The following is a 15,089-nucleotide window of genomic DNA, read 5'->3' as shown; positions in this document are numbered from 1 at the left end:
TTCCTAATATCCAATCTAAACCTCCCCTGGCGCAGCTTGAGGCCATTTCCTCTTGTCCTATCACTTGTTCCTTGGCAAAAGAGACCAGCCACCTCCTGGCTCCATCCTCCTTTCAGGTACTTGAAGAGACCAAAAAGGTCCCCTCTGAGCCTTCCCTTCTCCAGACTAAACAACCCCAGTTCCCTCAGCCATTCCTCATAAGACTTGTTCCTCAGACCCTTCACCAGCTTCGTTGCCATTCTCTGGACCTGCACCAGCACCTCAGTACCTGTCTTGTAGTGACGGGCTCAAAACTGAACATAGTATTCGAGGTGCGGCCTCACAAGTGCCGAGTACTGGGGGACTATTACTTCCTTAGCTTGCTGGCCCCACTATTTCTGCTGTATGTTTGTTTACAACAAAATGGATTGCAATAGCTTTGCTTTATTATACATTCTTCTATGGTAACTAGTGCTAAAAAGAATAATTGGAAAAAAGAAAAAAGAGGAAAGTAACTCCTGCATTATTGTCATGCAACTCATACACACATGTCAAGTGCCTGGCCAAGCTAGCAGTGTCTGTTATATCTCTTAAAATGGTCAACACTAATTTGTAGAATGCCAAACACCCTGATTTGCTGTAGAAGCAGTGCAAAATACAGTCTTAAGCTCTAGAAATTAGAAGGTAGCCAATTTTCCCTTTTGCTCTAAATTGAGCATTTTTATATAATAATGATCTACTTAGAATAGATAAATTCTTTCAAATCACTCATAAGACTGTGGTTTTTCGAAGCGATTTAAATGTCAATGTTAGTTTGGCTTTTATAGAAAAGCATAATACTCATTAAAAAAATTGCTTGCTTTCATATACACATCCATCATTGCAATTCCAGCTGTTTGCTATACTCTATTGAACATACTGGCATATTTATTATATTAAAACCACCCTCTACTGAATAAAAAAATAAATAAATTACTTCTTTTGATGATTTTTAGCAGAAACCTGTGTTCTCCTGGTTATCTATGTGATTTAGCTTTACCAGATTGGTTTTGACTACAGTTGGTTGCAATAATGTTTGTAAATGAAATGCAACTATTGCTTTTCCTTCCTTTTCTATTTCATAATAAAGTTAGTATTTCCTTAGGCACTGGAATCCTCATTTGCCTGACATGAGAAAAAATAACAACATTCTTCTATTACCCCAACTTTGAAACATGATGATTAGAAGTATTATCATAGCTCACAGAAAAATCTAGGTTGGAAGAAACTGCTGGAGACCATCTGGTCCAAACTTCTGCTGGAAGCAGGGCCATCGAGTTAGGTTGTCCAGGGCTCTGTAAAGCCAAGTCTTGAATATTTCCAGTGAAGCAAATTCTACCACTTCCCTGGCAACCTATCCCAATGTTTAACTGTTCTCACAGTGATATTGTTTTTTTTTTTTTTTTGACTTATATCCAGACAGAATTTCTCCTTGAAGCAACTTGTTTATATTAGCCTTGATGTGTTTTCCCGTGATGTGTTCGGATATGCAAATTAGTGCTTGCCTGTCTAAATAACCAACAGAAGAAACAGCGGTGACCTTGTTTTATTTCTGATGTCATGCTAGATATTTAGTAATTGAACTACCTGAACACTAGCTTTTGCCCAAGTCTTTCATTCCCCTTTGCACAGCCTGCACAAGTACCAGACAGAAAAGGGTGGTCTTTAAGTAGTTTGTCAAGTACCAGAGAACCAAGAAACACAGAAGAAGGCCGGAGGTTGAAATTGAGGGTATTAATGTTCTATGACAGCCAGCCACCCCATTTTAAAGCAAAGTTTTTCAACGATTTTGCCTATATAGTATAATTGAGCTATAAAAGTCTTAGACACTGCCTGAAGGCCTGTATTCGACCCTCATTTTGTGCACATACATCACTGCTATAGACTGAAAGCAGTATGCAAAACTAACCTTGTAGTCCTGCCAACAATTACCTGTTACTTGGCCCACTGCCCAGAATAAAATCATGCAAAATTTTAGACTCTGGTCTCCATTTCTCTGGTATATTTCTATAGCTATTTAAACAACTGGGGGGGAGAGGAGGGAAGGAGAAAAAGGAAAAAAGAGACACGATAAAAATGTTTAGACTGTGGAATAAGCATGCGTAATGGTTTGGCTAAGGTTCCCTTTTCTTTCCCCAAATACTTGAAAGAATAACAAAAGGAAATACTAAAAAGAACCAGCAATCTAAACAAAGATTGTGAGGTCAAACTCTCACTTGCTCCTCCTTCCTTCTCTTTATCGCTGCTAGCCACTTGGCTGCTGGCTCTCAGCTGAAAGGACTGGTTGCATTGTTAGTCCATGGGCAAAAACAATAAACGACAACAAAGATTTTGTGGATGCCCACTGAAATCTTGAGCTGTTCCAGAGGTTTGCTGTGTGCAAAATGAAAATCCTCTGAAAACAAGGAAAAATAATCTGAAATTCATGTACATGAAGTACATAAAGTACCAGCTTTAACTCTGGTCACCGTGGGTGATAGCTATCACTAGAATCAGCTGCACAAATAACAGCTATGTCTGCTGTGTTTAGATGTATCTGAAAAGGATAGCAAGGAAAAGCACGGTACCAGCCTGTGAAGACTGTAATTGCAGCTATTAGGGAGGCAGTAATGGAGGAAAGATACAAAGATGATTTTCACTAGATCTTCACTAGGCACTGAGGTCTCCTTGCCAATAGGCTGTCACAGCAATGAAATAGGATTAAAGTTTGAATATGTGCATTTGAAGATAGACCAGTGAAAGTTTTGCATCAACCTGTACAAATAGCTGAAGGCTCTGAAAGCCCACCAAACTTGAAGATGTTTCTGTGTTTGAGGATAGGATGGGTATAAGCAGCTGACACTCAATGCAGTTCACGTAAATGGATTCGCCACTGCAGAACGAGTCAGTAAACCCTGTCTGATAGTGCTCCAGTGTCCTGTTTCCTGAATGTTTCTGCTGTCTGCAAAGAGCAGGCACCTTGTACTGCTACAGCCCTGAAACTAAACAGAGCCAAAGTTGTAACCTAGTTGCATGTTGCCGAATTCCACAGTCTGGGAGAATAGCCAGCCAATGCTAACTGTATCAATTTAAAGTCCTTCTAAGTGAATTTTATAGTTTATCAAGGAAGTAGTTCAATGTAGAGACTGGTATCACATGGCTGCAATTGAAGTACTAGTGTGACACAGTAAAAATAAAGGAATCTGTGCAGTTCTTACTAAGTTTGTTTTCACACACATAATTATAGAGGAGTGATAAAGATTATTCTTCTGACTGACCAAAGGGTAGAGTTGCTGACATGAATGACAGGAATCAGATTTTCCTGTTCATATAGTTGATATTTATATATGCCTGACTGTTGCAATGAATATTGAATTCACTAACTACCAAAATCATGGATGCTCAGTTGTCTGCTTTAACTCTCTGAGGCTATGCAAAATATAACCTCAATCAAACCTTTAAACTAGTTGTTCTCTTCCTATTTCATTCAGATGTTAGCACGCCAGAAGTTACTCCTTGCTATCTGGCGCCCTCTCCCGCACTTTTGCATGGTGTTCTGCTTAGAGAGAGAATCTGCTACAACATCCTCCTCCTCTGGTAAGGTCTTTCTGCACAGAAGTCCTTCCTGACTCACAAAACCTTACCTCCCTGTTTTTCAGATACCTCGGTTGTGGCCACTCATTACATTCCAAAAGGCTCCCAGGCAACTATAGCTTTGTTAACAGAGAGTTATCAAGAAAACAAATTTTTTCTTTACAAAATTATACCTAGCATCCTCAGTTTAGCATGGTCCAGCTCCCCACTGGTGGTCTCCAGTTTATTGACAAGTTATCCTTGCCACAAAATGCATTGAGCAGGTATTAGTGTCTTTACCTCCTCAAGGTAATATCTCTAGCCTCTTCTACCTTTCCCTTCATAGACTTCAGATGAAGTTGAAGCAAATTGCTTTGCATCTCACTGCCTCCTCACTACCATCATAACACCTTCAGTCTTCTTGTTACTCCTTGTAGTAAGATAGGAGTAACTGTGTAGCAATGATTGTCCCTGCACTCAGTAGAGGCAAGAAAAAGCAGACAGACTTTGTGTCTCTCAAATATAAGATCTGAGTGGTTTTGCCCAGAAGGCCCATTGAACCTGCAGCAGAGGAAGTTCAGGGACGTGTGACTTGACCTCTGCCTCCTGACGGCAGGTTCTCAGTTCATCCAGCTGAGAGTATAACAACTGAAACAACAGCTCTGTAATAGAAAATTTGCTCCAGGTATGGGTCCTCTTCCCTTGGTGTGAGAAAGAATGGACTCACCTCTTTATCTGGAGATGAAAATCTATGGTCCCAACTTCCACAAAAGGCAAGGAATGGGGCACAAACCCTGAGGAGTTTAAGAATTCATACAAGAGGAAACAATGTGGGGTTAGCACTTAATCACCACATTTCTACATCCTGTCCTCAGCGGCTGATTACCAAACCACTTTCTCTTCTGTTTCCTTCCTCCCTGTTGTCTTTTTTACACTCTGTCAAATTGTTCACACTGCTTCCTCATCCCCATGCAGTGTTCCAAGACCTCTCTTTACCATATTTTCTTAGTTTATCATCAAAAAGCTGCAAAGAACTAGGAACAGAAATTTTGTCTTAGAGAACACACAGAATGCTTTGACTTTTGGCTAATGCTTTTCAGCAATGTTTATGGTACTTGATCTATATGTTTTAGAAGGCTTTTTCTTTGTAGTTTGGGGATGAGAAATAGATGCCTGTTTTCAGTAAAAGTTCATAGATACTGGGCATTCACTTTCTGTAGATGCCTTTGAAAATCTTTCTGCAGGGTGGCCTGTTTGATTATTCTCTGATCAGTGGCTACGCAATACTACTGTAAATTATTTCACAAGAAGGTACATTAAAAACTTGTTTCCAGCTGTTTGTGGAAACTTAAATTCAGTTGCTTTGTGAAAACAGGCATGTACTCTGTAGTTTCATTGTCCAAGAATTCTGTATCACTGACTACTTCAGACCACAGATAACCTTTTTTATCTTATAGGCTTCCTGGTCCAGTAGTGACAGGATGAAGCCTCCTAAAAATGCATTTGTAACTTTTGTTTGCATGATTAACCTATGATGCAATATTATGTTATATCTCCTAAGTGAATAAGGCAGTGTTGCTCCAGCTGTTCCTGCTGGAGGTAAGTGTTTAGGACCAAGACATGTACTAAGACTGTAAATTTGTGAAAGGCATTTCTATAGTTGTGCAGTGGATTTAGGTTGTCCCCCAACCCCTCTTCCTGATGTGCACTAAGCCACTGTACTTCTGCAAAATAAACCACTGAAAGTAGTAGGAAAAGGAACCCACAACATTTCATGAATTGAAACCATCTACTGTATGATTTACTTCAGCATACCCGTTCCTGAAACACAGTAGGCACTTCTGTAAAGGATACAAAAGAACATAACAAAGCTTCCAACAATGCCTACTCATTTATGGTAGTAAAGGTTTTGGTATCCATTGACAGCTGCCCCCCACTTCCACTTAGCTTATTACTAGTGATGCCTGAACTCCTTAAATTGTTGTACTCTTTAAATTGTTTCCATGGTTTGAAGTAGGCTTGTTTTAACTTTTCTTAAGGAAGTGTTCTCTATTGTTACTAAATTATTACTAAAAAAAACCCCAGGTTTTGTGGCTTGTGACAAAAAATAAATACATCTACTTCCTCCCACCTGCTTCCACTAACTTAAAAGTGTTTCAAAATCTTTTAACTTTGACCTTTGAAAAACTGTAGTTTTCAAAGCAACTTATGTTCTTTTTGAAAGTAGGTATAATTTATGCATCTTAATCATGTACATACTATGGAATCACTACCTGAAGAGAATCACTATGTTCTATTTCCTTTCTTCCTGCCTTCCCTCCTTTCCTCTCATGTTTTTAATTCCAAAGTTGTAATTGAAACAGATTAAAAAAAAAAAACAAAACCAAACAAAAACAAAAACAAAACCCATAGGCACACAAAAAACCTACACACAGAGAGAAAAAGAAACAAACAAACCAACCAACCCCAAAACAAAACACAACAACAAACCCAAAACTAATGAAGGTCTTTTTTTAAGAACTTACAATCAGGTTCTGTCTTTCTGATTAAACCTGTCAAATCATACCTTCTGCAATTTCTCTTCCTTAGCTTTGTAAGCTCAACTTCAAATTGTAGCTTACTTTTACAAGTTTGGATCTGGGTAGAAATCTTGAACTTCAGCATTAACTTCCTCTATCCATCTCACTTAGGTATGATTCAGAGGACCGAACCTATCTTGCTAGCTTAGTCAATTCAGAGGCATGTAAGCACAGAGAAGGAAATTGAGAATACCTAAAATAGGTGCTTAGAGCACACTGTGTGGAAAAAAATCCCAGCTTAATGTTATGAGTACAAAAAAAAAAAAAAAAAGCTTCTTTAATCTATTAAATGGGGGTTGGAACTAGATGATCTTAAGATCCTTTCCAACGTTAACCATTCTATGATTCTATTAGTCGCCTTTGAGCATTCTCCTGTTCTGCATTCATTGCAATGTCTCTTTTCCAGTTAGGCACATTTGCTACATAACGGAAGAGTTCTTTAGCACTTCTAATTGTTATTGTCATTGTGTTCCCACTGTTATGTTAATTAGATTAAAACAGACTCCCACTGAGGCTGTAACAATGGCAAACATTGTAGTAATCTGTCAGCTCTCTCTGAAACCACTTTCAATGGCTTTGTAAATGTGCTGCCCCAACAGACCACACTGATGTGTAACGTAAATAATCTGTTTTGATCACACGTGCTCACATATGTTGCAATAATCAATATAGAAAAATAAATTCATAATGACTGGGAACCTGAGGCACATTATCAATCTTTCCAATCAACTAAAAAATGAAAAAGGTAATGGAAACAGAATAACTTTAAACATGTATTAATACTGACTTTTTTTTTAAACTATACAATGCAAATACTGTGGGGAATTATGCCCTGTCAGAAGTTTAAAATTCCTGTACATTAATACTCATCACCTTCTTTGTCTGGAAAGATTGGCTTGTTCTATTTTTCCCTCCTTGCTTTAAATAGGTTGTAGCCTTTCCACTGCTTGTACTAAAGATAACAATAAATTCTGACAACTTTTAACATAGACCCTCAGTTCTGTGGGATATCACTTCTAGGCAGTTAACTTCTAAATCCATATTCTGACTGTCTTCAAGGTCTGCTTCAAGACACTGATGAGCTGTCTGTCTTGTGGCAAATCGTTTAAGGCATTGTTGGTGTCCTGAAATTTATTATGTGCAGCAGATTTGCCTAGGTCTCCTCTAGGCAACGTAAGAGTAACTGTTGAACTGCCTTTCTCATCTTATTGTATGAAGACATCCAGCAACAAGGCAATCCTCATTATCAGACCGCATTGAGAAGCAGGGTAGACTTCATAAATGCAGGTTCTTACAAGTGGAAGCCATTATAACAAATAGTTATGTACTTCTCACTAGCCTTATGCCTCATTTAACTGAATCCAGAAGGTTTAAGTCTTCTGTATCCAGCGCGTGTGCATGTATTTTTGTGTGTGTGCATGTATGGACATGTATATCTGCTGTGTTCATAAACCTGTATTATACATCTCATTTCTTCTCTTACTGCAAATCTGAACCAGATGTGTGAGACTATAGAGAATAGGTGTAGGCTATTTTTCTCTGATCCGTGTTCTTGTTGATCATTTGGAAGGCAAAAATTTTCCAAAGAGCAGAACTACAGACTTAAAAAGAATTAATTACATATAGCCAAGATTTCACTTCTCCATCTCTTAGCCTGAAAATAATGAAAGAAGAGTGAAGGTGAAAACCAAAAAGAAAAATTATTTCTTCTTTAGACCTCTACCCTAATGTAATGCCTGCCCCAGCACCTGGCACAGTCCACTGCAAAGCCTTAATTCATAAGGTTGTTTAGAAGAAACAGTTCTGACACCTGTTCATCTGACAGTTGTTATCTTTGCTTTCAGGTGCTGGAGCTGATTTGCAAGCCTAAAGTGACATGCTTAGGTTCACACAGGCAGTCTGTAGTACAAGTGGAAATTGGGCTGGGCCTCCTTGGAACGAAACTCTCTAACTGCAAAATTCTACTTAACACCTGGGGCTGAAATGTGTGTGCAATATGCACTACCATCCCAGATAAACTGGAGCTCAAATCTATGTGCCCCAAATTTAAGGGCTCTCCAGACTATAGCAGCAGAACTATCTTTGAGTTAAGCACCTCTTGACATTTTTGATAAAAGAGCCATGTTATAACAAAGTGGGCAGAATTGCTTTGATGAGTCATTTGCGGACTTGGAACAAGAACACAGCTGGAATACATCTATTTTTCACAATTTCTTGAGATCACTGCTTAAGTTCAAATGTCAAAAAACCCCAGATGAGTTAAAAGAAAATCTCTTTGAATTATATTTGAAACACATAGCTCAAGGATAGCCTTGCAAAATTTAACCAGCCTCTGAAAAGTATGGCACAATCATGTGTTGAGCTTCTCCACTTATGGAGACTAGGCCCCAATCAATGATAAAGTCATATGGGGATCACATGCTTTGACCAGCTACAAAACAAGATAAGTCTGTGCTATGAGAAATCGTTTAAAATAAGGTACAAAAAGGGGGAAGAAGTAGTCATTCATTTGCTATAACTGATGTTTAAACCAGGGATGACTAAAACTGTATCCTGGGTTTGTTTTGGTTTGGGCATTTTTTAGGATTTTTCCCTCCTACTCGTCTTTTTTGCCTGCTTCTGTCCTTATCCTTGACTGTCTATCTAAAAATATAATTTTGTTCATCACTTTATAAATGGCCTTGTAGAAATAAACACAACAGGCCAAGATATCCTCATACTTATTTACCTCTTTTGTGCTTTTCAATGCAATCATGAAACTTCAACAATTTCATCAAAAGTGCTCTTGGCTGGACCATTCACCAGCAGAAAAAAAAAAATCTATGTTTGCAAAACTAATAATTGCAGGAAAAAAATCTGTATTTGATTGCATCTGTTTCATATACCTACAATTACAAATGTGACTAAACTTACTTGTGCCCTCTAAAAGAGATCTTTGTGGATGCTATGAAAACAGAGTAAGATACTTCCTTCTACTATAGTCTGATGTGAAAAATTCCACAAGAGGGCACCAGATAGTTATGTTAAATATCATGCAGGCAGCTGGATGTAAAAAAGTTATTTCTCATAGAGATCAATAGCTGTATTAACCAACCATAAGTCAGGCCTTCAATATAGAAACATTCAGTGGCAAGTTCAGAGTTTCCATCTACACTCAGCTTGAAGATTTCTGCTTCTGTTTTGGATCCCAAGGACAGCTTGCATTGCTGGTGGGTATTGCTTCTACCTACAGATATTGCCCCATTTCTAATCTTATTTCCAATGCTGTCTTGTGTCACATACCTAAAATATTGCACATACCTAAAATACTGCCTAGAGCTCTAGGAGGAGAACAGTGATTGTTAGATTTGTTTTCCAGGGCACAGTGTAACCTTTTCACCACAAACTAGAAGTTCATTGGTGCAAGACATAGTTTTATTACGGGTTAGTCTCAGCGTGTAGAGCTATTCCTCCAAACATTACCACCTTCCATGCCTTTGACCTTGTCTTTGCAATGTGTATATATAGTTATTAAAAAAAAACCAAAAAACAAACAACAAACAACCAAAGCTATTTCAAAACATTGTATACAAAATTTTCCCTATGGGAAACCACATTCGATAGGTGTTAAACACACTTGTTTCCTTACTGTAGAGGATAGGACGTTGCAAACATGTTTGCTGAATCACAAATTAAAAAGTTGCAAAAATTATTTTATCATGTCCTTATTTCTGTTTAAATTACCTCTACTCAGAGTATGAATATTCTGAAAACATTGTGTATTTTTGAGCACAAGCCCTAAGGCTATAGATTTTGTAAATACATTTTTTTTTCAGTCTAAGTGAGTTTGAGGTTTTGTCTTTTGAATGCTTAAGAATCCGTATTTCATATACTTTTTTATTTGTATGGCCATTTCTTTAATTTGGGGGATGTGATATTTTGATCTGTCTTCCATTTTTTAAATGGGCAAAATCCTTTGATCACTGCCTGAAACTTCATTTTATGAAGCAGATAAAATTATCTTGCAGCTACTCCTGATGTTCTTGGCTAGTTTTGACCTCTGTTTTTATTTTGCTGATACGATTACTTTCAGGACCATGCAGTTTAATGGTTTTATGAAAACACTGCCTGGAAAATACTAAATAATTCTAAATTACTACCAGTTACTGATACCACTATACTACTGTTATTCACCAGTTGTGGCTGTGTGATTCTTTGTCTTGTACCTACCCTGAAATACTTCGTGCCCATACAGCTACCAAAGCTATCAGACTGTATTGCCAGTTAAGAGTTGAGATAACTTTTTTCCTACACTGTCTCTCATCTTTGCCGCCTTATAAGCAATCTGCATTAGAGAATGTGACCTAATACTGTTTCCATCAAAGCTGGTGAAAGATATTATGCCCCTGCTTTCTTCAAATCTGTTGCCATCCTGCACACTGCTTAGGAAGTGCATTGTAGTCATAAGTTTATTAAGGCTACATTAGGTCAGATACATGAACATTTTTAGGATACACTGGAGGGGAAAACAAGTCTTTGACACTTCCTAAATAAATCCACTATGTTATTCTCTGCTCCTATCCCTGCTGCTCCTAGCTCATTCAGGACTTACAAACTGCTATTTTTAGCAATATCATTCCCTCTTGGGTCAACACTGATTGTCCAAATACTGGCCTTCAGTGACCTTTTTGAAAGCAAGAACTTAATAACGGTGAGGCCTGAATACTGAAGACCCTGTAGTGCCTCACGCACAACTTCTTTTCCAAAGGAATAGAGCTAATAGAATCCCTAATCTGCGCGCTTTGATCCTTGAGTAACATAGATTCTGCAACAATCCTCATTTATTCACATTACCTCTGTGAGTAGTTAATATGCCACGGCTTTCTCCTTCCCACTTATTTTTGTCTACAAGTCTCAAAGCCACAGTCTTTTCAAAATTCTGCAAATATATTACTGGGGTATTACCTTACCTATGAGTCCAGGAAATTAATACAGATTATAGCAGAGCTGATGTTTCTGACATAGACTGAATTATTTTCATCACATATACAAGCAAGCATCCAGAATGCGTGACTCACTAGTGAAATAGATGATAAGCCTATACCTCCAGATATTTATTGCTGCTGAGCATAATCTACTGCACAGTTAGCAAGTACATCCAAAGTAACTCCTTACCCTTAACTTCGAGATCCTCATTTGAAGTTTGCATAATGTAACCTAACTTCTGCCCTTGGTGTGAAATATACCCTCTATCACTGATTACTTTGAGTCTAGTAAACCCAGCTACAGCCAGAGAACCCTACTTCAAACACAACGCCTTCATGAGAGTGAACTGTGACTTGGTGGAAAGGTAATTCTGGCCTTTACCTTTTTGCAGCTCTCTTATGATTTAGAAAAAGTTTTTTTGTCTGGATTGCCACTGGACATTTCCACCAGATTGTTACAGCTCTAGCAAAAGAAAAAGGTACAGCACAGTTGCAGCCACACTGTGGCCATGTCACATCAGTCCATCTACCTATGCCAATGGTGCCTCTCAATTCAAGATACCACTGTCAAGCAAATGTTTCTTGTTAAGATAGTTATTTTTGAAGCTGGAATAAACACAAACATCACATGCAAGTACACAGAGGGTTCTTGTATTCTGAGCTTCCTCTAGAATGTGATGTCACAATACGATTTTTGCTAAGCAATCTTGTTTAATTTCCCTCCTTTTCCATTCACAATATTGAATATTTTTCACTGAAGATCACACAGCTTGCTTGCCTCTACTTTATTTCTAAAGAACCTGAATCTTAAACTGTAGCAAACCCATCAGTTCTGAGCCAGTGTCAGTTCAGAAGAACAACATCAGCGCCCTTTTTTCCTGCCTTGCTTGTATCTGATTTGATCCTAACGAAGGCTGCTTTGTATACACTTTGTGACCTGCACAGAGAGTAAATGCCTCAGAAATCTCTCTTGCTCTGTTTGACAAGGACAGCCAGCATGGGAAAAAGAATTGAATATTTTACTAATGCTGGGGCAGACAAGTCTCTCAGCCTACCTGAGACACCACCAATTGCCTTACCTCATCTTTCCAATCCACTGCCTATTTATTTTTCCCTTGCTATCATTTATTTATATGCTCATCTTTCTTTACTGTAATGTACCACAGCAGAGTAACACATCAATAGGGACATTTTCTTCCTCCTTCTCCACCTTTTGTATATTATTTACAGTTCTCTCCCTCCAGATTTATAAAACGAAGTACTTTTCTGTTGTTGGGGTTTTTTTGGTTGGTTTTTGGTTTTTGTTTTTGTTTTTTTTTTTCCTTTTTCTTCCCTCTAAATACTGGTTTCTAAAAGGCAGTGAATGGGTGACCTTCAATTTAACAGGTAATAAATATTTTACCTAGAAGGAGAACATGGAAACAGCATGTCTCAGTTGACTGGAGTAATTTTCTTTACTATTATTTTGCTGCTGCAAAAAGCAGAAGAAATGTTTCCATTACGCCAGTGGAACAGTGGAAACCCTGAGCTGATGAAAGCTTTTTCAGCTATCATGCTGCATGCTTTTTTCTACCTGCTGCAGGGAAAGCTGCAAAGAACAAAAGTGCTCACAAATAAAAGGTTTGAAATACAGTATTATCCATATCCTTTCTTGTCTGCACTGTGAGTGCAGAACCACATACTGATGGAATAACTAGGGCTGGAGGTGACCACAGGAGGTCCTTGTCCATCTTCCCACTTAAAGCAGGTCAGCTCTGGCGTCAGACCTGGTTGCTCAGAGCTTGAACCAGTTGGGTCTTGAAAACCTCCAAGAATTATGATGGCACAATCCTGCTGGGCAAACTGCGCTGCTGCCTGAGTGTCTTCATGGGGAATAGATTTTCCCTGCATTCAGTCAAACCCTTTCTTGTTTCAGTTTATTGTCACCTCTCACTTTACTCCCTTGCAACACTGAGAAAAGCCTGGCTCCATATTCTCAATAACCTCACAGAATGGAGTTGGATGGTCTAAGGTCCCTGAAGTCTTCCCTACCCCAGGTTGACCAAGCCCCACTGCCATGGCCAGCCTCTCCTCCCAGGTCAAGTGCTTCGGCCCCAACTACCCTGTGGTGGTTGGGTATCTGGATGTGATCTAACACAGTATCTGTAGACATGGTATCTGGATGTGATCTAAGAAGTGCTGAGCAGAAGGGACTAATCTCTCCCGTGATCTCCTGGCCATTCCCCTGTTTGTGCCACCCAGGATGCTGGCCCCAGGGCCTTCACCACAGAGGCAGTAGTGTCCTGGCTCCTGCACCAAGCAAGGAACAGGAATGTGCATCTGCACTGCATTTTTCCCCTGAACAGGAAGCTTTCTTCATGTTGATATCTTGGCAGACTGACAGCCTCCACCTCAGAAGTATTTGGTGGCCTTTAGTTACATCCTTAAAAGTAGCATGAACACCACATTGCAGAGAAGATCCATGGTGCTACTACTAAATGGTAAATGTAGGAAATATAAACCAAAATAAATGTTCTTATAAACATGATGAGTTGGACACCACTACCACAACTTAATCACGTTGAATTTATGTCTCCCTTTCAGCAAATGTTCTTAAAATGTTTATACTTTGTTAATTTACACGCCACTGTATAGTTTTGCATTTTACCAGATGCTTCCAACTCGACTTGCACTCCCTCTGCCTTTGGAGATGTGCTTTCCTTAAAACTGCATGCTTTCATTTTACAAATCTTATTTTTGCAACATACAATGACCTAATCTCAACAAAATTTTACTAACAGTGGTATATTAACATAGGAACTTCTTCACTCACCACAGTCCTGCAAACAATTAACAAGTGAAGTAATTTTCACCAAAGGACACTTTCTGGTACAGCAATAGCTCGACAGGTGACGTCTTCCTTTTCTCAGCACTGATGGACAGCTGAAATATCAGGAAAATTTCAGTCATTAATTCTGACTAGTGTCCTTCTAAAGAAAGTAATTTATCATAATCTCTTTTTCTGTTCTGTACCATCTTTGAACTTTACCATTTAAAGAGGTCACTATAACCCACTTAAGAAAAATAAGTCTTAAAAAAAAGCTAATCAAAAACAAAAAGGGACTGTGAAATCCTGTCCCCAGTTGACCCCCTCTGAGATTTACCTGAGACATTTGATCACATTTAGAAAAGAGAGATGTCATTGCTGACTACTTTATCAAGCTCTTGTGGGTATTTAATTATATAGGCTGCTGTGTAGTCACAAGGAGTGCAGGGGAGTGAAAGCAACTACATAAAAAGTTACTTAGAACTACCAGGAATAACCTGTCATAGGCTAGAATTTCTTACAAATATGTGAAATTTTGCAAAGAGGGAAATAGTCCAAAGCAAGTGTTTGTTAATATTCCAATTACAAAAACATTAATTGTAAAACTCTAGAAAAATGTAAAATATTCTATATTCAATTGCTTTAACTACCCCATATTGAATAATATTAGCTGATGTTGCTGCACCATTAAAAACTGAACTATTAATTCAAATTCACGTCTCACAAGGTGATCTCTGTTCACTTTTTACCTCACACCGGATTTAATTACACTAAGCATACTGCCTTGCTTTTGCTATAAACCAGTTAATGACAAGACCAATAAAGGCACCACTGAAGACCCAAAGCTCATAAAAACTACCTTAATTTAATAAACATTAAAATGCAGACACCAGAAGACAAATGTTTATTTCATGTTACAACTGCAGAGCGCACTTGAGACACTTGAAAACATCTAATGTGCATTTTTGTGTCTTAAATACAAGCACATAGTCTTGCTTCAGTTTCCGACCCTTGTTTGAAAAGCATGAAGGTGGCAACATGCCTTTACATTGCATGACGGTGCCACACTGCCCCGACTTCACAGTTCAGTCCTGCCTGGGGGTCCAGCTTCATCTCGTGGCCTACGAATGGCAGGTATGTCCCTCTTTGGAACTGTGTCTGAGAGCAAGA

At 38.6% G+C, this 15,089-nt stretch overlaps 1 protein-coding gene across 1 annotated transcript in view; it reads right to left on the bottom strand.

The window, feature by feature from the left end:
• NIBAN1 (niban apoptosis regulator 1) overlaps nt 1–15,089 on the bottom strand; it is a 90,828-nt gene that overhangs the window by 74,901 nt on the left and 838 nt on the right. The window contains exon 2 of the mRNA XM_030495826.1: nt 13,926–14,035. Coding sequence (XP_030351686.1) covers nt 13,926–14,035 — 110 coding nt within the window. The remainder of the gene's footprint in view (nt 1–13,925; nt 14,036–15,089) is intronic.

The sequence above is a fragment of the Strigops habroptila genome, chromosome 8, assembly GCF_004027225.2.
Source record: "Strigops habroptila isolate Jane chromosome 8, bStrHab1.2.pri, whole genome shotgun sequence".
Classification (NCBI taxonomy): Eukaryota; Metazoa; Chordata; class Aves; order Psittaciformes; family Psittacidae; genus Strigops; species Strigops habroptila.
This window is presented reverse-complemented; position numbering and strand designations above follow the sequence as displayed.